Source organism: Protomyctophum parallelum (genome assembly GCF_964188405.1).
Source record: "Protomyctophum parallelum genome assembly, chromosome: 9".
Classification (NCBI taxonomy): domain Eukaryota; kingdom Metazoa; phylum Chordata; class Actinopteri; order Myctophiformes; family Myctophidae; genus Protomyctophum; species Protomyctophum parallelum.
Window position 1 is genome coordinate 4,156,111 of NC_139706.1, and position 23,888 is coordinate 4,179,998.

At 45.3% G+C, this 23,888-nt stretch overlaps 2 protein-coding genes across 2 annotated transcripts in view; both read left to right on the top strand.

Moving 5' to 3' along the window:
- slc5a2 (solute carrier family 5 member 2) overlaps nucleotides 1–968 on the top strand; it is a gene marked incomplete at both ends in the record, with an annotated part of 26,011 nt that extends 25,043 nt beyond the window's left edge. Inside the window, 2 exons of the mRNA XM_083772755.1 lie at nucleotides 148–286; nucleotides 742–968. Coding sequence (XP_083628881.1) covers nucleotides 148–286; nucleotides 742–968 — 366 coding nt within the window. The remainder of the gene's footprint in view (nucleotides 1–147; nucleotides 287–741) is intronic.
- Nucleotides 969–5,974: 5,006 nt separating this feature from the next.
- Nucleotides 5,975–22,275, top strand: fbxo46 (F-box protein 46). The gene is made up of 3 exons (XM_083773412.1): nucleotides 5,975–6,523; nucleotides 16,245–16,902; nucleotides 18,074–22,275. Exons 2-3 carry the CDS (start codon nucleotides 16,408–16,410, stop codon nucleotides 19,817–19,819), a joined length of 2,241 nt encoding a protein of 746 aa, XP_083629538.1. The 5' UTR covers nucleotides 5,975–6,523; nucleotides 16,245–16,407; the 3' UTR covers nucleotides 19,820–22,275.
- The last annotated feature ends 1,613 nt before the right edge of the window (nucleotides 22,276–23,888 follow it).

A 23,888-nucleotide genomic window follows, 5' to 3' on the forward strand; every position in this document is an offset into this window, starting at 1 on the left:
TCAGGATGAATTACAAAGGAACTTAAATGCAGAACAATGTTCTGGAGCATTCCTTTGAACTGACCGAAGGATGGCAGGGAATAAAACTGAATATATAAACTGTGTGAATAATATGAATGTGTTTCCTACCTATGCGTAAACCTATAGCTCCATCGCCTGGTGTTCAGCCTCCGCCACTCCAAGGAGGAGAGGGAGGACCTGGACTGGAAGGACCAGGAGAGAGGGAGGCGAGCGCGCCGGCAGGCGGCCGAGAAGAAGAGCAGAGAGAAGACTGAGCACGAGGCGGGTGAGAGAAAGAGGAGGGGATGTTGTCAGAGACGCTGTTTTTTATTTCGTCTTTTGAATACCTTTTCATTTAGTTTTAGTCATATTTTAGTCACCTGAAAAGTTTTAGTTTATACTAGACTAAGATATTAGTCGACTAGATGCAGAGTTGAGTTTGTGGACAAAAAAATAATTTGGCAGGCCTTGGCAGCGTCGTAATTCTCTGATTTTACACTTGTACACTACAAGCTCACAACACATCCGACGTGTTGTGAGCTTGTAGATCTGCTATTTTCAGAACGCAACCAAACATAAAATGACTTGCCTTTTAGCTCTACTGGATCTCCTCTCCAGTCTCCACATGTCCCTCACTAACTAGTTTTTTTTCCAGTTTTTTTGCCGACGCGTCAATTTGCAGCCGCTCGTGCATCTCTTGCGGCTTACAGTAAGTGTGGTTTACACCCTTTCTCGTCTCAGTGGCTGACGAGGAGGAGGCACCCAAGTCCGGTATCTGCCGCCTGGTTGGCTGGTTCTGCGGTGTGGGCGGTGGCTCACAGGACGCAGAGGCCAATGAGCAGGGAGTGGAGGAGGCGTCCGAACAGCTGCCTGACATCAGCGAGGAACCGCTGTGGAAGTACACTATGGACGCCAACGCTCTGGTCATGATGACTGTAGCCGTGTTTATGTGGGGTTACTACGCATAAACAGTTGTAACTAAGTACATTGTGCTCAAGTACAGTTTTGAGGTATTTGCTACTTTACTGAGTATTTCTAATTTCCAATACTTAGATCTCAGAGGCAAATATTGTACTTTTACTCCACTACAATTATTGGAAAACTTAGTTACTATAGTTACTTTGTAGATTTTGATTATTATTAAACAAATATGCATTACCCACTTCAGCCCGTACATTTTGGCCATTTGAAAATACCCGATCTTACAATGTGTTGCATCACGACGCATTGTGAGCTTGTAGATCGCCTATTTTGTATTTTGGTACTTTTAAGTACATTTTTATAACAATACCTTTGTACTTTTACTCAAGTAAATTTTGAATTCCAGACTTTTACTTGTAACAGAGTACCGTATTCCTACATTGCAGTATTGATACTTTTACTAAAGTAAAACAATGTGAGTACTTTTTCCACCACCACACAAACAGGCGTTTATGTGGGGATGCTATGCATAAACAAACAGGTGTTTATGTGGGGATGCTACGCTTAAACAGGCTGAACAACAATGTTCTTGGGCCTCAGTTGACAAATATTATGGTGCAGAAACCTCCTTTTTGTGTTTTTCCCCCCTAAATTAACACCCTACTTGATCAGCATCAAAAGCAGCAGATCCACAAGCTCGACATGCGGCGTGAAGCGACTCGTTTTGAGCTTGTTGATCTGCTACTTTTGATGCTTTTGAGTTTTGACATCCACCTGTTCCACCTGACAGAGACCATGTAGTTGTTCATTCTGATTTGGTAGTTGGTCTACAGCAGGGGTGGGAAACTTTGAAGATGGAGAGGGCCACTATATTTCCACATTTAACTACAGATGGCCACATTGCATATACTGTAGTAGCAAAAATAGCAGATCTCACTGCGGCATGTTTTGTTTTTTTGCTATTTTTGAATTGGAATCCTGAAAAGTAATATTTCATTTCAAATGCATTTACCGTATTGTACCGAATATAAGACGACTCTGATTATAAGATGACCCCCATGTTTCAAGACTAATTTGTGGAAAAAGAACATTGAATGTCAAATAGTCTAGTGACTAGTCCCCGATTATAATATGACCCCCTTTTTTTAGGATATTTCCATTGAAAAAAAAAAACTCAAAAAAACTTCTCATATTCAGGCCAATAGGGTAGTTATAGGTTACTTATATTAACTTTATGAACTTAAATGCAAATACAAATTCAGCTACGAATAATTATGGACTGAAGTAATGAAAGCAGGTCATGTTTGCATGTTTGGAATTGTATCAGCTGAAATAAATACTATATCAATATTCGGATATTAACCTGCGGGCCGCATTACGTGAAGGTGGGGGCCGCATGTGGCCCCCCAGGGCAGCCAGTTGCCCATGTGTGATCTACACTAGTACTTTGTAATAATGGCATTCCTAATACCATGGTGGGGTTAATACTATTACATAGCCTACTAATAGTGAACCATTGTTTCCACCTACTGGGGATATTGTCACACTGCATTTCAAAAATAATACATGGTAATCTAGTTAGTGTACATCTGTATTTAAAGACATTTAGAGACATTATGACATACATTTTCCCTTCATTATCAATGCGTTTACTAAACAAACATTGAACTAAAGAGTGACAAACATTAAACCTGTGTATAGGAGGCCCCTCAAAAATCGCTATGATAGAAAGCAATAGGCCACTATTACACTCATCTTTTAATTATCGTCACCCCTTGTACTTTAAGGTTGTACTTTACAATTATTGTGATCCTGTATTAACACATTCAGAATTTCAGACCCCACTTTGAGATCCACTGCTCTAAACTGCATTCATTCATGGAGTTAGAATAGCATTATTGTCTACTGTTACCCAGTGATTGAATCATGTCTACTTTAGTGTCTTCCCTCTTCATGGGGTGATGGGGCAAAGTAGATTGCGGATTGGAAGCTGAGGGTTTTATATATAGAATCTTAGCAGACAGTATAGGAGGAAGTACAGCAAATGAAGTCCCAGATGATCAGCTTGTTGTGTTGTGGCTGCATTCAGCCTTCAGCTCAGGTTTGACCCGGAGGAGTCAAGAGAACACGCCCCCAATGACAGCACGACTGCGCCATTGTGCCTGTACTGTTCAGATTTATATGATACTCAGATTTATATGATACTTTTAAACTGAATTAATCAAACTGTTTGCATTTCAGGCAAGAGTAACCATATAGAGAGTAACAGGCAAGCATTAGGCTACAGGTAGCAACATGACCAAAGTAACCCCCCTGTACAAAAAAGGGAGTAAATTAGAACCCGGCAACTACCGCCCTATTTCTATTCTAAGCTCCATCTCAAAAGTGATGGAAAAAATAGTCTATGAACAGGTTGAAAAGTATCTTGCCACTAATAAATTGCTGTACGAGTTCCAATCTGGTTTCAGAACATCCCACTCCACTGACACATGCCTCCTCTATTTGAGCGACCACATCAAACACGAGGTGGACGCTGGAAAATACTGCGGCATGGTCATGCTGGACCTCCAAAAGGCTTTTGACACCGTGAACCACTCCATACTGGTTAACAAGCTTAAAGCTATTGGTTTTGATAGCACATCAGTGAGCTGGATGCAATCCTACCTGGAGGGGAGAGAACAGATGGTGGAGGTGAACGGAACACTGTCCCCTCCCCTCCCAGTGAGCTGTGGCGTCCCACAAGGAAGCATACTAGGGCCTTTACTGTTCCTAATATATGTTAACGACATGACATCAGCTTGTGACTGCAACTTGTTCCTGTTCGCAGATGACTCAGCACTGCTCGTCTCGGACAGGAACAAACTGCAGGTTGAAAAGACCCTCAGCTCTGAACTCGGTAGAATCTGCACCTGGCTCGCTGATAACAAACTATCCTTACACCTGGGAAAAACTGAATCCATTCTCTTCGGATCAAATAGTAATCTCAGCAAGGCAGATGGCTTCTTGGTTAGAGTGGGTGACAATATTATCACACGAAAAGATCAAATTACCTACCTAGGTTCCATCCTGGAGGCCAATCTTTCCGGTGATAAAATGGCCACCAACGTAATCAAAAAAGTCAATCAAAGAACAATATTCCTTTACAGGATCTCCTCACTGGTCAGCAAAAACACCTTGAAGACCTTAACAGGAGCCCTTGTACAAGGTTTCTTTGACTATGCATCCACCTCTTGGTACCACAGCACCTCAAAGGCCCTTAAAACAAGGCTCCAGACCTCCCAAAACAAACTGGTCAGGCTCCTACTTGGCCTCACCCCCCGAACCCACCTCACCCCTGCCCACTTTGACAGGCTGGGATGGCTTAGGGTCGACGACAGAGTACAGCATCTTGCAATGGGTCTGGTCCACAAGATTCGATACACCACCAAGATACCCATGTACCTGTCTAAATACTTCCTTAATGTAAACGAAGTCCACACCCACAACACCAGAGGGAGTGCAACAAACCATGTACAACCCAGATTCGGCACAAACAAGGGACTAAATTATTTTCGCTCCTATGCCACCAAAATGTGGAACGCCCTACCAACAGTCATTAAGACATGTGAATCCCTTGACTCCTTCAAAACCGCTCTCAAAGGGCACCTACGGATGGCTGCAATTCGAAACTGGCCTCTGTAAAATCTGAGCGTGACAGGCTTCCTGCACGTTTTCATATAGTAACTGCGACTTGTGGTCGCAAAAATACATATTGCCCACATAAAAAACCCAGGAAAGTTTTTCTTGTCTCACAAACATCATTAAAATAAGAGCCCCTCCATGCCCAGCTTTCTGGGTTTGTGTAAACACAAACATTGGCTTGTGGCTGATAACTCCATATGGCGATGATTTGATTGGCTGAGCAAAGTACATATTGAAGATAAAAGTGAGGGCAGAAAAGTGAAGACTGAAAATTGAGGACACAAATTGTGATTGGCCAGAATGAGATGTATGATAAGAACGGTAACAAGAAGATTCGCCCCGTTTCTGTTTTCCTCCCAGAACTTTCCCCAATGTGAGGGGTGGGAGAGGCTGGACAGCAGACGGCTGGACTTTGAATTTCTCTAACTATAAACTTTCATGACAGCAGACAGCCTAAGTACAAATATAATTTATGAAAATCTACTACATTGAAGTCTGTTCACAGAAGTTGTTGTAGGATATGTGGGGATTATCTGACGAGGTACCATTTGAGTGTGCAAAACCTTACATATACTAAATAATACTAAATTGTTTATAGGGTCAATATAAGTAAAATAATATAGCCTTTCTACAGGAGTATCTTTTTATATTTTTCCAAAAAGAATACAAACAGCCAATAGCATATTACAAAGTTATCCCCCTCACTGGTGACAATTCCGGGAGGAAAAACGGGCAAGCACCGGGTCGAGTCTTCCGGTATTCATAAGAACGCCCTTCACTTCACACGGGTGTGATTTTTACCTGACGATGTCCAAGAGGGATTGGTTGAAACTTTCAACCAATCCATTCATTACACAGTATATACATTTTTGAGGGGCGCCATCCCCTCCAACGTCTGGCTTTCGGAAATTACGTCAAGTCTATGGACTTTTACTGATGTACAAAAACAGCACCCCACCTGCCATCATGTGGCTTTTAGCAAGTCTTTATATGGACTTTTAATGCTATTGTTAAGTAAGTTTAGTTGATTGATGAATTGCTTTTTTTTAAATGGTCCAATGCACCTTTTCACTACAGCCCGTGTCAACAACAATTGTTGCATCTTGTAACAATGTGTATGCATGCAAATGTGTTCTGTTTAGTGTTTGTGTTTGTGTGTGTGTGTGTGTGTGTGTGTGTGTGTGTGGCCGCGTGTGTGTGTGTGAGAGAGAGAGAGAGAGAGCGAGCGCGCGGGGCAAGAGAGAGGGAGGGGAGTCGTGCAGGAGCCATATATGGGCACACCATCGACTCTGCGCTGCTATTGGCTGCGGGCCCTATGCAGCTGCTTGTCAACAAGATGGCCTTTCCTCCTCTGGCTGTGTTTTGACACACCGATTTATTTTGGTAGAGAGAGATAGAGAGTCCCCGAGAACACACCGTAAAAGACCCTGTCTGTCACCCTCTGAAATAGACAGCCACAGAGGAGAGCAGAGGAGGGGAGGGGGGGGACTTTGTGATTAGGGCCCGTATGAATGTGTGTCTGAATCGGGACAAGTGACAGCAGCACTCACCGCCAGGCCTTCGGTAGCAACAAGCAACAACCAACCAACCAACCAGGCAAGGTTGAGCAGAAAGTAGCCGTAGCTTAATAGCTAGCTAGGTAGCTGCTGCTGCTGCTGGTGGTGGTGGTGGTGGAGAGGCTAATGTCTTTAGCTTCCTCGGCTAGCTGCCTCAGCGACGTGGACACATCAGTGGTGGTGGTGCATGGTGGTGGTGGTGTCACCTGCTCACCAGGCAGTCAGTCACCGGGGAGAGGCTCCTGTCTGTCTGTCTGTCTGGTGTCCTGTTACCAGGAGGAGGACATCATCATCATAAGCTGCTGTCATCGATAGCCGCCAACAAGTTCCTCGTCCTGGCCTGGGGAGAGATTCACGTTACTGAGGTAAGACTGCAGGCATCACCATCATGGGACAAGTATAGTAGTAACTTAAGCTAGCATTTTAAGACTATCCCACCAACCATATAACCTAGCTACATTAGCACGTTAGCCGTATCCTCCTCAGTCCCACAGGTAACGCGATGCTAACCATTTAGCAAGCTATAGATAGCTCATAGTTGTTTGTTAATAAAAACTAACAACTATTGTTAATAAAACTACTATGAGACATCAACAGTTAGCCAGCCACCACCGGACAGGTGACTTAATGTACATATGTGGCTAATGCACTGTATGTTATGTAATACATTAGTAATAGAGTATCTACTGTTAATTGGACTGAGAGGGTACAGAACTACATGTATAACAAAATTGGCTCCATTTGTTACAAATGGATATTGACACCGAGGAGTTTGTAACTGTAAGTTGCTATTGTGTTTGAAAACCCCATTGTTTTTTTTGTCCCTTATTATTTGTTTTATTTATTTTTGATTGAATCTTCCTATAGTGTACAGCAAAACAAACATACATGAAAAAGAAAAGACTTAATACATTACATAAATACAAACAAACCAAATGTACATACAGTATAAGGGTCGGTATCTGTCTCTCTAGTACTCACTCATTGAGCACTGTTTGATTGCTTTTATCTACTGTTCAGCTTTTATCTAAATTAATTTATAATCTATTTGAAGCAATCGGCTGACCAGAGATCAGTTCTGTGTGTGGACCTTCTTCTTTTGGTCTTTGAAACACCAAAACTTGCTGTCATTGCCTGTCAAGTCAACACAAGTACAACTTTATTATCCTACTATGGTCATATACTCATTAGTGCCCTGTTGGACCAGTTGGATCTCTAACCAAACACAACTTAGGAAGCAAGCGCTAATTGTGTTACCAGCAGTCTTTACTAGGCCTTGTTAGGTTACCATAGATATATGTTTATCTAAATTAACTATTTATGGTTGATTTTTTGTGAGGGGGGGAGTGCTATGGCTAATAATGTACATATGCTGTATGGATTTGTCTGTGAACAAAGTTAATTTAGTTACTTGACAGAGGTAACATAACTCTTAAAAAAGGGATGTTGTTACAATCTCATGGAGGAAAACTATCTGATAACCGAAACCTACATCTAAGCCTTGTTGTTTTTGAAGTGCTCATTTCAGCCCCACAATAACACTGACCTACTGTACTCTACTGTTGCATTGAAGTTGGCCTAATTATGGGGGAAACCGGCTGCGATGTTAGAGGGTGATTCTATTAAACGTTTTATCTTCCCAAAGGGGGGTTTGAAATTGGGTCATAATAGGAAGGAACCATATAATGGCATTTAATAGTAAAATGTGCTTTCAAGGTGTATGGCTTGTAAAAAAGAAATAAATAATAATGGCATCATGACAGCTCAACATGAGACATAATAACCACACACAGAGATGCTTCCTTGTTCCTTGTACACATTCAGACCCGTCGTTCTGGCCACCTTTTCTAACTAGCCTGACAAGGAGAGGTCACTTCAGACGGTTCAGTGTTTTTTGGGGGGGTGAGGCAGACTGCTGGAGAGAGATGCAGTCAGCCCTATTGTTCTGTTAGACAGTTTGTAGCGGTGGCTGGCCTGCTGGCCATACTTCTGTTGTATTGTCCTCCCCACAGACACAGAGGGAGAGGGCGAATACACACACACACACACACACACACACACACAGAGGGAGAAAGGGCTTGAGTTGAGGCTTGCGAGCATGCTTGGTGATATATCACTTCCCTGCTTGTGTCCATCTCCATCCAACTGAAAGGCCCTGAAAAGAGGGGTGAGATGTCAAAGTGAAAATAAGCTGCCAGAGTGGGAGTGAAGGTGTTATATTTTTATTTTTTTCTCTCCTGGAAGAAGAAATTTGTATCTGAGATGGACAGCCGGTTGACTTTAGATAAAAGGGCAGCCTATAAAGTCTCATTAAGCCTAATCTCATACGCTCTGCAAAAGGAACTGAGCTTGTCAAAGTTATGATGATGAGATAAGAGATGACGAATGGTCATCACTACTTTATCGTCTGTCGGGTGGAAACCTTGTATGTCCAAAACTGTTACTTTTCAGGATTAAAAATAATGAAAATGGTTGCGTTGCTTCACTCCATATTTTGAGCTTGTAGATCTGATACTTTTGATGCTTTTGTGTGATGCTGTATGTAGTATGATCAAGTAGTGAGAATAAACAACCACTCTCCAAAGGTAACTGTAAACATCGGCAGTGACTGTAACTTCTTATATGATCACCATGAACATGTAAGATAACTGAATTTATCTGATTCGACTGATTGGTTACCCGATTTGCTCGTCTACATATGACGTAAAATTTCCTTTCATTGTCAATGGCATTTAATGTTTGTGTTGCCACAAATTTAGTCATATTTCAGGAATATATGATTTAAATTCTCCTTTCATTGTCAATAGCAAATGTGAGACGTGGCGGGATGAAAAGCTGTATATATTAGGGAGTGCTCTACTGCTCTTATGTCATCATACATAATCTCATTCTGGCCAATCACAAATTGCCTCCACACGTTTGTCTTCAATGTTTGCGTTTTACACACTTTTGTCATCAATGTTTGTTTACACAGACCCTCAAAGCTGGACATAGGAGTCTACTGTGGCTGCCACATGAAGTCACTGCTTAAAGCAAACCTTAAAAAGTCCATGCTATAGATTTGGCTGCCACATGACGTCACGAGTGGGGGCCTCCTATGTCCAGCATATAGTGTGTGTGCACAAACTTTGTCCTACAGCTAAACAAACATTAAATTCCTATTGACAATGAAAGGACAATTTTACGTCCTAGTGTAAACTCAAACATTAATATGTTGTATACTGTATATAGCAGGCTTTCAACTGTCAGTAAGAAGTCGGCGATGATGTACGATGATAAGAGCACACCTCACTTCACACGGGTGGGATTTATTTTCTTTTTTTCATAGACGATAGACAATGGTAGAAATGGTAGTCAAAAACTTAGAATATGGAGAGGTTTCTGCCCAACAGCAATGCAGGTTTAATTTACTGAACTTGGGGAAATGTTGTTCACCTGAGACTGATAGATGTGGTTATGTTCAGTCCGTGAAGTGTGAACATTATATAACCACAACGAACAACGCTGTACCAGCTTGTTGCTTTATGTACGGAGATTAAAGTACAGTTTTGAGATCCATGCGTTCAGGAAGTATGTGGAACCTGTCATTGCCTGCCTGTCTGAACATTCCTACGCACTATGCAATCGGTACGCTCTCTCGTTTCCCTCATTACTTTGACCTGAGAAAAATCATACTCTTGACTCAGTCAATATTTTGTAGATAGACCTACCTATTGATGAAGTTCAATAGCTGACTTTTCAGGCGTGTCTCTCAATCCTAAAATAAATACCCAAGGACTGTCGGAGCTTAAGACAGGACCAGACTGATGTAATCATCAGTATTATTGGCGTGTTTATTTTGGGGGTAAGGCACCAGAGCTGTGGAGTCTATAAGATAAACTAGTGTGACCCCCCCTGTCAGCTAACTTCAATGAGTTCATGGGTTTTCCTTTTAACTGTAACCCTAGACACCTCTGCTCGGTCAAACATGTGACACTCTCTGACGTGGGTTTCTATTCTCTTCTGTTCCCATAAAACACTTCAACCTGGTGCGCCTATTGTGGGCATGTCATGGTACAGTAGGTGGGAATTTGTCAAATAGAAATTAAAAAAAAAATCTACAGCTCAAGCTTGTAAATTTGCTATTTTCCCTACTCAACATAAATTTATATTGTTGTGGGAAATATGAAGACTCAAATTTATATAGTATATTGTTCCATGCTAGTCTGTCTGATCGTGTCTGTGAGCAACGACACCTTGGCCTGAAAGCCTGTCTTAACCCAATCAAGTTGTATGTAAAAGACCATGTCACACCTATTGTTTATTATGAGACCCTGCTGGGCCTGAATAGGTATCACTAGGTAGTTCCTGTCTCAGGAGGGGGGTGACAGCCAAGACAGTCAGGGCGTCGGGATTGTATTGTACCTTTGTGATGGTCATGTTGATCTGTGGACCTGCTTCTGGGGTATAAGAGAGGACCTAGGGAGAAGCTCAAGGGGGCTGGTGGGATGGAGACCACGACAGAGAGATGTACTGAGAGAGAATGTTGAGGGAGACATGCTAAGTCTGCTAGACTGAGAGATGTTGTTTGCTAGTTGCTGTTCTTCTGAATAAACTTCTAAGATATACATTCACCCGGATGGACATATATTATTTCCATGACAATACAAGAAAGAAACCATCAATCAATACCAGAAGCAGTAAAAGTATATTTACAGAAAAACAGTGGAGCTACCTGTACTGTAAGTCCAGTAGTGCTTAAAGACTGAACAGGGACAGCATCACTCGCCCACTTACATCCATCCTGAGTCTGACGTTCAGATCTTTGTACCCGCTATTGACAAATGTGTAAAACATTTAACTGTACACTCACTCTTTCGCTTGACGTTCATTTGGTGGGGAGACTAGTGTGGCGTGAGCCACCTCTGCTCTATACTAACAGTGGCCTGGTGGGGAGACTAGTGAGGAGACTAGTAGTGAGCCACCTCTGCTCTATAATAACAGTGGCCTGGTGGGGAGACTAGTGAGGAGACTAGTGAGCCACCTCTGCTCTATAATAACAGTGGCCTGGCGGGGAGACTAGTGAGCCACCTCTGCTAGATACTGACAGTGGCCTGTGAAATAGCTGCAGTGCCGCAGCCTGCCTCTGTCTTAACAGTATGCTTGGGCAGGCAGGATTACACCTATATGGGAAATGCTTAAGTGTGTGTGTGTGTGTGTGTGTGTGTGTGTGTTTAGAACCAGTATTAATGTGTATAGCACAGGTGAAGTCTACATACCAGGCAGCTCTGACAGTGTGATAAAACCCGTTCTGGAAACGGTTCCAAATGTAATGGGACACTACTGGCTGAGACTTTGAATGTTTGAATATCAGCTAACCGGGACTGATGATTTCTACACTGTGAGCAGCTTCCGAGTCCTGTTAACGACCACTTAAACCCTGTACTTTGTTGAGTCAACTGGCATCCCCCAAGGGTTTAAACTGGGCCCTCTACTTTTTCCCTCTCTACACCAAATGTCTTCCCCGAAAATAGCCAATCTACTAGCTCAACACCAGCACAACACTGAATCCCTATTTAGGATATTGTAGGCAACATTTTTATAAAAATGGCGCGGAAATGTTTGCGGCGCACCACCGCCATGCGGCTTAGTTATGACATGCGACTTAAGTGGTTCATTCACAGGGTAAGCCCACCCCAAGTATTTTTTATTCTGGATCACTACTGTATGAAAACCACTTAAAGATTGCGTGCTCTTACAGCACACACATCAAATTCGAAACTGTGTGTGTCTCTCACCACACACACACACACACTCACACTTTGTGTGTGTGTATAACCATCTTGTCGGGAGGGCTCAGTGAGTAGGAGTGATTGAATAAAGCCGTTGAGATGGGGACTGATGATGTCTCTGCCAGTGTATGTACCCGTCAATTGACGGTCACAATTATTATGCAATTGCAATCATTTTGTGCAATTCTGTCATAAACTCATCATTGATTCCGATGTGGTATTTTTCCTTTACAAAGCGTAAAGGGCAAACGGAAGTGTATTTTTGATATGTTTAATTGCCCCAAAAAATGTTAATCGCAATTATTTCTATGACAATTTAATGGTCAAGAGAAATGCCATGATGGCTGCCAGCCCTGCCCCTCATCATGCCCCTCTGCCCCTCAGCCCTGCCCCTCATCATGCCCCTCTGCCCCTCAGCCCTGCCCCTCATCATGCCCCTCAGCCCTGCCCCTCATCATGCCCCTCTGCCCCTCAGCCCTGCCCCTCATCATGCCCCTCTGCCCCTCAGCCCTGCCCCTCATCATGCCCCTCAGCCCTGCCCCTCATCATGCCCCTCTGCCCCTCAGCCCTGCCCCTCATCATGCCCCTCATCATGCCCCTCATCATGCCCCTCAGCCCTGCCCCTCATCATGCCCCTCAGCCCTGCCCCTCATCATGCCCCTCAGCCCTGCCCCTCATCATGCCCCTCAGCCCTGCCCCTCATCATGCCCCTCAGCCCTAACCCTCATCATGCTGACACACACCGCAGTGGACAGCCTGCTCTCTTTTTATGATCCCATCTAATCTGTCAGGAGAGAGAGAGAGAGAGAGAGTGAGTGATGCAGGGAGGGAGGGAGGAAGGCAGGCAGGGGGGAAGAGAGGTCAAATGGAGAGACGGAGAGAGAGAGACAGGAAAAGCATTCAGCTGCATTTTCCCCTCACAACAGTGTAATTTGCCTGTTCTTAGCCCCAGTGGTTTCTGTGTGATTATGGAAGAAGCATTTTGCGTGCCACACTGTGTGGGTGGCGTTTGCTCCCTTTTTTACACCTTTTCAACCATTCCATTAGTCCTGAAGGCAAAAGGCAACAGCCTTTTCATTGTGCCACACAGGGAAGCAAAAAGACCGACAGAGGACACTGGCCAAAAGGTTACTCTACTACTACACTGTAATGTATTGGTTACATTTATAGTGTACATTCCTTCTCTTGCCCAGAGTTAAAGGAGCTAACACTCTGGATTTTACAGTGTAGTAGGGGAAACCAATCGTATAAAATAATATGGAATAAAACATGCTATGGACAAGTGTAATTTGGGCAGACGCCCTAACTTGAATATACTCCAATATTGACGGTTACTACAGTACGCTCCGAATGGAATGAAGCTGCTCTTGTATTACCATCTCAGTGGAACAGACGGCAAGTCCAGACATGCTAAGAGTTCAAAACTGTAGCATGCAGACAGTATTTGATAGCAGAAGGGATGATTTAGTCAAAAGGCTTTTAGTTAAAGCAGCACTATGTCCCTTTCTTTATAAAACTTGTAATTGTATCCAGTCTGTATAGTAGTGTTGCCACGAAACGGATGACGTCATATCACCTTCATATAAGGTGCAGAGAAGGAAAGGGATCAAAGTACAGCGTTGGTACACCAATTCGAAGTATAAGAAAGGAGGTCTAAAGGTAGACCTTAGACTCAAACGTGACCAGCTCCGTTCCCTCCCCAGCTCCTAAGAAAAAATACAGATCCTTAAGCTATAAGGCCTCCCCGAATACGAGCCCTTTATAGACTCCTCTGACGGTTCCCTACGAACATACTGTAGGAGAATCTCGGTTGTAAGTAGAGTTGTATTTTCCCCTGCTCTTCTATGGACACACTTAGATCGGGTCAAAAGATCATGTCGCACTTAGACACAGGATCTGACACACATGTTGACCTGATGGTCAAGATTAAATGTATCCCCCTGAGCAAGCAGGCCAATGGTAAACAAACATGTCAGCACAACACAAACCGGGTTCAAATCCAGGGTAGAAGAGGAAAGTAACTGTGCAGCGTTAGGTGCACAAATTGACACATTCGTGTACGTGACGTGTACGTCCATAGTGATATCTACGACATAAATTATTTGTATTTTGTGATATTGGTTGATTGTTCTCAGTTTACTAGTAAGAAAAGAACACTTGTTTTATCACTTTACTGAATGCTGTAACTCAGTGGTTCTCAAACGTTTGCATGTCCCGGACCCCTAAATGAACCCATTGACGTTATACGTTGTTCTACCTTTGATGCTTGCACGCTCTCTGTCTCATCAGCTATTGCGTGATACATGTAGCTGTAGCAACATAACATAACAAAGGTATTACCGGTACACGGGGTGCACTCATTTTGTAGTCCTTGTAAATAGCAATATCTGGACGTGTGAATCTTTTTACAATAACGTTGTTTTTCAGAAAGGAAGCCATTGAAGGTTAAAAAGGGGTCTTAATGCTTTCAACTAGACTAGAATTATTAATGTAACTGTACAAGTGTCCATGACAAAGATAATATGATGCGGAATGCATTATTATTGATTTGCTCAGTACAATATTTCGGGGGCATAAAGAATGTGTGCAGGGTTGAGTATGTTGAATCTAGTTTGCATTACTACGATCTCTAATGGAGGATTTAGTTGACCCAATGAAATAAAATGTCGATAGTATTCAGTGTGGGGCAGACAGCCAGATTTGGGCGACCAGTAGCTTTGTTTTTGCAAGGAAATTAGACTTTATTGTTTTCTTGTCTCAGATAGGTTCAAACACCGCTACGACAGAGGGACACAGTATAACTCTATGGGGACACAAAAGCGTCACAATCAGTAGGACACGGAAGTGGCTCTGGAGGAGGTGCTTACGCTTATGGCTTAAATACTCCATAGATAGATGAATCCACGGGGCGGTGCCCTGTAGGCCAGCTGGAGGCAATCAATGCTGCTGTGTCAAGTGATGCTTAGTTTGACATCGCAGCTATGATTGCCTACAGGCACTGCACCGCGGATTCGTCTATATACAAACGCAATTGGCCGTGTTCGGGGGAGGGAAGCCGGGCGGGGAAGGAGATGTATGTCGCTGATACAACCTACAGGCTGGGGCGACGCCTGTCCCTCCAGTGGGAATGTTGAATGAGAGGAGTAGCTATAGGACGGAGGGCGTTGTGTCCTCCGGGTGGGGGCTCCACGCTGGCAGGTGAGCCAGGGGGATACATACAACGGTGGCAACAGAAATGTGTTGCCGTCGGGCAGAAAACTATCCATATTTTAACTAAATTAATGCCTTATACTTGCTCATGCTACAGCGTCACACAACAGATTGAGATAAATCAGTGTGTAAAGATGCTTCTGTGTGTAAATACAGAGACAATTCCTTAATGACTGTCGTAGGCTCAAGCTGTCTCTCGCCACGGGCCTTTTAAATCGGTCGCGACGTCACCACATGTCTCCTTCTGCCTTAAGCATGCCGGCATGCGTGCACGTTCCTGGCAGCACCTACTGCTGGCACAGTGCGTGACACAGCAGCAAAGCATTCTGGGTATAGCGTAAAAGGCTTTCCCCGGTAGCTTGTACTATGGACTCCCCTGGGCAGGGAGAGATGGGTGAGGGAGGGAAGCACTACTACCAACCCCACCCTACCTCCTGCTGTTGGCTAAAAATAGGCCCAGCATTTGCCCTGCCTGCCCCTCCCCGTGTTGACTCTCCTATTAGGCAAGTCCTCTTTGAAGCAGTGTGAGAATCCATTTCGTGCTTTGGTGTTTCCCCCCCCCATCCCACCCCTCTCATGATCAGGCAGCCTGAAATGGAAGCCTTTAATTTGATTGAGACGCTCTGACGCGAGAGAATTGATCTTACAGTAAAGCAGCAAATGTAATGGTTATTACGTTTGGCCAAAGGAGGAGACTGGCTGCTAGAATGGAACACAGTTCTCTTAGCCACTTAAGACTTATACTGTACTTTGTTACAATACTTTGTCTTATCGTATATTACCGGTCCTAAATAAAACACAAACTTATAAACTCTCATTGCTGTGAGCTTGTACTGTAGATGGACATTTAGAATCTTCTAGTGTTGTTAAAGGAGACTGGGTTGTCCTACACACTACGTCTATTTCACAAGCTCATTTTGCAAGCATTCACAACCTCAGTTGATCATTGATCCAGTCCCACTCACACACACGTATCGTGTTATCACTCCGTATCGCTCCATTTGGATGTCAGAGGCGTTTCTATTGCCTGTTATCTGCTCTTGTTAATCCCTTCCTTCTCTTCCGTGTCTCCCCGTTTCCTCCACCCCCCTCTCTGTGGGTCCAGATTGTACGCCAAGTTGTTCCTGTGGAGTCGGCGAGGCAGACTGACGGCACCCGCCAGGTTGGCGCGGGGGAACGAGGAGGAGAGGGAGGTAGAATGACAGGTCTGGCTCTCAGTGCTTGCTGGCCAGCCTAGATGCCGATATGCCCTGGTGGTTCGTTCCCTGATGGACCGAGACACCTTCTCCCACATCCGCCTTTGGTGCCCGCGCCCCTTTGGCACCTACTCCCAGAACAAGGCTCGCAGCGGCGGCGGTGGGGGGTCGGGGCCGCAGGGCGCCCCCTCGCTCTGCAAGGCTGAGCCCTCGCCGGGGGGCATAAGGTCGCTGGATGGAAGTGGAGCCGTAGAGATGATGCTGGGAGGGCAGGAGGAGGAGGAGGATGGAGAAGAGGAGGAGGAGGATGCGGGCTCAGAGTCAGAGAACACTCCCCCTGCCCCCGAACTGGGCTCTGAGTCCATGGCCCCTCCTCCTCCTCCGCCATCGTCCTCCTGTCCTCCTGGCCCTCCCTCGCCGCCCTCTTCCGGGGCACAGATGGAGGACGGCCGCGTGCTGCTGGACACCTGGTACGTCATTAAGCCAGGAAACACCAAGGAGAAGATCGCCTTCTTTGTAGCCCATCAGTTCAGTGGAGCAGGGCTGCCCAGAACCAGCGCCATGAAGGTAAGTAAAGAAGCTCCACATTCATCTAGACCACATTCATCTAGACCAGTGCTTCAAAGGAGCTGCCACATCCATATAGACCAGTGCTTCAAAGGAGCTGCCACATTCATCTAGACCAGTGCTTCTCAAACCTTTTAAATGAGCTGCCACATCCATCTAGATCAGTGCTTCTCAAACCTTTTAAATGAGCTGCCACATCCATCTAGACCAGTGCTTCTCAAACCTTTTAAATGAGCTGCCACATCCATCTAGACCAGTGCTTCTCAAACCTTTTAAATGAGCTGCCACATCCATCTAGACCAGTGCTTCAAAGGAGCTGCCACATTCATCTAGACCAGTGCTTCTCAAACCTTTTAAATGAGCTGCCACATCCATCTAGACCAGTGCTTCTCAAACCTTTTAAATGAGCTGCCACATCCATCTAGACCAGTGCTTCTCAAACCTTTTAATGTCAAGGAGGACCCCCAAATTGATATATATTTGGATGCAGATCCCCATCTGATAATTCTTTGTTTTAAAGCATAAAAGACTGTGTATAAGTTGGCTGAATGATGGGTGTGAACTGTGAAGGCTCCAAAATAGACAAAAGTCCAGGAATTCCACTTCCTCTAAACCAACAGTTCTTTGATATATTAACAAGTGCAGGCCAGCCCAGGCAAACAAACACAATAGTTTGGCTAACTATTAATAAAGACTTTCAATAAGACAAATGCTGATGAATGCCAAAACCGTTTGTCTGAGACTGCTGCTGTGATAAATCAAAGTAAAATACAGAGTGCGGACTGTTTTCTCAGACAGTTTGCTTTTGCTTCCTTAGCTTAGACTTAGAGCACACTTAGCTCCAGACTTAGTATTTATTTTAAGAGTATTTTAACTTGAAGACAAAGACAAAATAACTACGGCGGTGCTGTATCAGACAATGTTGTCTCCGTTAGGTGGAAACCTGACCATTTAGGTGCCCTGCTCATAATGTCATTGTGGTATTTTTGTGGCATTTTCCATAAAACCATCTTGGTCTCGGATATTTTATAAAAGCAAAGGTTTAAAGCCTCAGTCTGTGATTTCTTCACATAATAGGACATGGCCATGCACATGTTCTTCAGTCATGAGATTTTATTTTTGCTTTATAATCTGTGGTTTTGAAATAAAAGACTACATTTCTGTATTGCAGGTGAAAGGTAACTGGGCGACGGACTGCAGCAAGGCCAAACGGCGGAGACGCTGCTCTTCCTATGACCCTCCCACCCGCACCCTGACCTCATCGGACCCCCACCTCAATCAAGACCCCTCCGCCCTGGCCCCTGAGGCTCTGCCCAGCCCCGAACAGCTCTCGGGGGTGAGTGAGACGGACCTGCTGTCTGTGGCCGAAATGGTGGCTCTGGTGGAACAGAGGACGGCCATGGCTCTCCAGGGGATGGTGGCCGTTCAGGGGAGCCAGCAGCATGCCCAACACACCCTCCTGCGGAGCACGGTGTCCGACCCCACTCCCATGATGTTCCTCTCGGAGGACTCTGATCCCCAGGATGCCCCTTCCTCTCCCATCCGGACAGACCAGGAGCTGGAGGAGGAGGAGGAGGAGGCGGAGAAGCAGGAATCCTGCAGGGTGGCACAGGCCATCGCGCACTTTGAATCCCAGAACCTGGAGGGCCGGCTGCTTCAGCCGGAAAACGGAACGGACTGCTCCGGCCAGGACCGAGAGAGGCAGCCTCGGGTAGGGGCGGAGTCGGCCCCGCCTCCGCCCCCCGCCCACGGCCGCGGCGAGGTTCGGATAGCCTTCCGGGTGTCCAGCCTGGACCCCAGGTCCCAGTCGGAACCCGCCGGCAGGCCTCGCTGTATGTTCATGAGCTGTGGCGGCGGGGCCAGCCAGGCGGGGGCCAGAGCCAAAGAGAAGATCACGTGTGACCTGTACCAACTGGTCAGCCCGTCCTCCAGAGACCCCGGCGCGCTGCTGCTCGCATCCCCCAAACAGGACGGAGACCACCTCCACCACCACTCGGACAGCCCGGACCCGGCCCAGGACCTCTCCTCCTCCGGGGGGGAGAAAAAGGCGGGCAGCGGCATGAGCGTGGGGAGGGAGAGGGAGAGGGTGACGGGCTTCCACGTGGAAGTGGTGGTGACCGGCGCCGTGGACCAGTGTGTGTTTTACGGAAAGGACAGCACAGAGAATGTCCAGGAGGAGACGGTGTGTTTCGCCATGCCCGGCGGGGGAGGGGGCGGTGGCGTGGTGGGTAGCTCCACGGACCCCTCAGCCGACGACCCCCCTCCTCCCGGCCAGCTGTTCTTCCTGCAGGAGGACGGCAAGGCGGCGGGCGTGTCGGGAATGTGCTCCCTGGACTGCGGTGGCAACAGCACCGCGGCGGGCGGCGAGCGGATGAACGCGCGGCCCGACTCGCCCCTGGTGGACGACTGCTCGGACCCGTCGCTGTGCCGCCTGTACCGCCACGTCTCCCACGACTTCCTGGAGATCCGCTTCCAGATCCAGCGGCTGCTGGAGCCGCGCCAGTACATGCTGCTGCTGCCCGACCACATCATGGTCAACATCTTCAGTCACCTGCCCACGCGCGCGCTGGCCGCCCTCAAGTGCACCTGCCACGACTTCAAGGCGCTGATCGAGGCGTTCGGCGTGCGCGCCGTGGACTCGCGCTGGAACCAGGACCCGCTGTACCGCGACGATCCCTGCAAGCAGTGCAAGCGGCAGTACGAGCGCGGGGACGTGTCGCTGTGCCGCTGGCACCCCAAACCTTACCACCACGACCTGCCTTACGGACGCTCCTACTGGATGTGCTGCCGGCGCACGGACAAGGACACGCCGGGCTGCCGCGTGGGCCTGCACGACAACAACTGGGTGCAGCAGCCCGCCGACAGCTCGCAGCCCGCCCGCGCCAAGAGGGAGGACAGGAGAGACGAGGCCAGGTAGAGGAGGTGGAGTGGACCTCCTCTCTCTCTCTCCCTCTGTGGGTTCAGGGGGAGGAATGGAGACTGAAAGGATTTGGCACTCCTTTGTTTCACAGCGCGGAGGAGAAGAGGTGCTACTCTCTTCTTTTAAACCCTCCGTCTGTTTTTGTCTCCTCCTCCCGTTCTCGCTGTGCTCTGATGGTGGCACATGTGGACAGGTGTTTGTGTGTGTGTGTGTGTGTGTGTGTGTGTGTGTGTGTGTGTGTGTGTGTGTGTGTGTGTGTGTGTGTGTGTGTGTGTGTGTGTGTGTGTGTGTGTGTGTGTGTGTGTGTGTGTGTGTGTGTGTATATATACCAGGGTTGGGGTCTGCTCTTGTGGCTCTGTTGTCAGCTCTCTCTGCCTCTGTGCTGTATTCAAGTCTAATTCCATACTTGGTTGTTGGTTAACTTTCACGTGAAAACTATGTATTTCATTGAGATAAAGCGTTCATAAATGTGACACATGTAACCGTAAATGCCCTAGAGCTTAACTCCCGCTGTAGCCAGTACATACCTGTTCTGTATATCCAGGAATAATCCACGTCGGCTGTACAATGGTTCTTTTTCAGGAACTTGGCTTACAAAGTGGTCCTTAAAGGATCTGAGTTTTTTCAGTGATAGAATGTTTGACATTTACAGTGTGATTGTATAGAGCTAAGCCCGTTGTACACGATTGCCACTCATATCTTGTCCTGCGCCCGTCGAGGTTCTTTTGTGTTTCTCTGAATGTGCTGTAATGTTGTGTTCTGAATGAACGGGCCCCTGATAATGCTGCTGAAATCATTGCCTATGTCACTGATAACATTAATAGCCATACTGTTTGGTCACTGACGGGCACCCTCTCTTCCCCCCTCGTCTCTTCGCCATAATTGTTTGAGCTGACCCCAACCTTGTTAATGAAACCACACCGCAGAGCCGCCCGAGGACTTTTCCTGGTTTACTGAGAATTATGGGAGTTTCTTGAATGACACTAAGAAATAGTGCGAGGTGGAGGGGAAAAAGCGCAATTTGATGTCACTTTGCAAAGTCCTGATGTCACTTTGTATGAAGGTTTGATTGACATGCTTGTTTATCTATTTTCATTATTTTTAATTGGGGTGTGTGTGTGTGTGTGTGTGTAAGAGAATGTTTGCTGTTATATTCCTGTTTTGTTTGTCTTTCGTTTTTATTTTTTCCTTGAGGAATGTTTTGTTATCGCTCCGAGATTGTCTCCTGCAAAATGATTTTATGTTCTATGCGTGATGGTTTCAGACCCTCAACCCCATCTTCTTTCCTCTGTTCCCTCTCTCCTCCATTTTTCTTTTTCAAAGCCATGGGTCTTGCTTGTCGAAACAGGTGAAAACCAACCACTTAACCACAAACACTACACCAGCCTCCATCCAGCCTTAACCCCCACTCCAGAAAAGATTATATAATTCGTAACCTGCTCCCTATGAGAATTAAATATCAGACACCATCGTACGATGGCATTGAGTTTAGTATAAAATCATCTGTCAGGTGGAAACCTCATACAGTTATGTCCAAAACCTTTACTTTTCAGGATTACAATTTGCAGATTGCAGATCCGCAAGCTGATACTTTTCTTTCGTGGCGCTGTAGTAAGAGGGCGTTGATTAAAAAACATACACACTTATAATATAGATATACGAGGTTTCTGCCCGACAACAACGAAACTATAAATGAAGCATGAGATTCTTACTGGGGACTAGGGACTCCTTGGTGCTACTGTAGGCTGCCTGGTGAATGGGGACTAGGGACTCCTTGGTGCTACTGTAGGCTGCCTGGTGACTATATTGTTGTCGGTCAGCCAGAAACCTCTTATCTCTATATAGGGTATGTGACTATGTGCGTGACATCAACACCATACCAGGAAGTTATGCAGGAATGCCTATACTGAGCGGCAAAAAATTACTTTCTGGCCTGGACAGCCCATACATCCAAACGGAAAAGTCCTATCTGATTGAATTTAATGACGTTAAACTCACACCGCCACTCACTTTATACACGTGCATACCCTCCATTTGGACCGTTTGTGTTTTTTCACCCTGTAAAATTTGATCAAACCACAGTGTCACTCAAAAGTAGCAGATCTACAAGCTTGAAACGTGATGTCGTGCGTTTTGGACATAGAGTATGTCCAGTGCAGAGCCTATATTTTCAAGATTAAACCTCCCTCACCGCTTTTCCCTGCTTTCACCCCCCACCCCCACCCCCCCCTCCCTCCCTCAGCACACACAAGTCACACATACACACCTACAACTGGACAACATGCGTAAAAAGGACTGTTGTGAAGAATGCTGTTGAACTGCATGGAGGGGGAAACAAAGGAAGGTGGGGTGAGGCATTGGGAGACCACTGTAGGTTTCAGAACATGTACAATGCTAATGGCAAATAAATGCTTCAAATACCAAGTGATTATTAAACTGGATATCTGGTTGAACTGCCTGGTTTTACTGGTGTTCCTTATACAGTACATTTGTGTTGTTGTTGTTTTTGGCTCCACGTTTTTGTGCCGTTTTTAATTTAACTTTTTGTTAAAATTTACATTGAGCAGAATAACACGTCTCGGTAACCAATTTAGGCATTTAGCAGACGCTCTTAATCCAGAGTGACTTGCAGTAAGCAAGAACAAAAACCTAGTAATACATAAATAGTCATATCTATGTGTCTATCCAATGAAACTATAAGTGTATACACTATAGACTCATAGAGTGTCTACATAAAGTGCTATTGAGTTCCATAGATTGAGCCTATGATTACGCAAGTGCTATGGGCTAAAATGGAGTAAAATTCTTGGATCATAATTATGGTATTGTCAAACTATGACATCTGAGACAGTGGATCTTCCAATAATCAATAAGTGTGGGCAGCATCATACCATGTGTAATTGGGCTACCTTCTGTTATCTTACACCTTTGGCACATGGCAGAAATATTCCCATCAGTTTTGTGTAATTTGAGCGGATTAAACTACGTTCTGTGAAAATGTTTAATCTATTTTTGAGCAGCACAATAGTATGACGAAGTAAAACATCTTAAGTGGTTAAACACACTAAAATGAATACAATAAACATTGAAACTCAGTCCAAAGAGCCTAGGTAAAAGCAATGCTCAAAAAATACACTTCTATATAACAAAAACCAGGAAATTATCAAAAAAGGGGGGGAGAAAACACCTTACAGTATAATCCGTGCCAAAAGGTTATCAGGAACTTACACAGTAGGTCATTTTACAAAGGGAAATGTTTCAGTATGAAAAGCTACTCCTAGATAATTAGGGCACTCAGTGGATGCAGTGGCCTGAAGTGGTAAGAGAATATATTTAAGCTACAGTACAGTGGTCATATAGTGTTTTGCACACACAGCAGGAGATTAGAGTCAAAGCTTTTAGTCCACGCTATAGATACCGTAGGAGTAACTGCTGTGTAGTCTCTCTCTGTGTGTGTGTGTGTCAACTTATACTACATGTAGCCAATGGTATAAGGGTGTAACAATAGTAACTGCATCGAGAAATCGATTTTAATTTCAAGAATCGAAGAAATGGAAACTCAATATATTGTATTATTTCACTTTGTATTGTATCATATCGTGTCAGAGAATTGCCAGAGAATCACTATGTTTACTTTATATCCATAATAATACATGTTTCCCTTAAAAGACTTGCTCTATCCACATGTTTCACACAGATTCCATGTCTTTGCTAAATAGTTACGGTATCAAATTTAAATCATTGAATCGTATCGAATCGCCATGAATGAACCAATATAGTCCATGTATCGTATCGTCAACCATGTATCGTATCACTGTTAAAATGTATCGTTACACCCCTAGTATATATAGGCTGTGTTTGTGTGCATGCACATGCAAATCTGCACTATACTTATGCATGCTAGACCCAAATGAAGTCTTTATTCCCTACTTGTTTAAAAAGCAGGTGGCTTGCGCACATCCAGTTCCTGGCTGGTGCTGGACTAAAGGTAGATACATGAATGAAGAAAAGTCTGCATGTGACTAATATTGACTGGGTAGGTGATTTACAAACACCAATAAGTGAC

Coding starts and splice junctions, on each gene's coding strand:
- fbxo46 (XM_083773412.1), top strand. CDS start 16,408: ATGGACCGAGACACCTTCTCCCACATCCGCCTTTGGTGCCCGCGCCCC. Junction 16,903..18,073: donor CCAGAACCAGCGCCATGAAG/GTAAGTAAAGAA, acceptor TCTGTATTGCAG/GTGAAAGGTAACTGGGCGAC.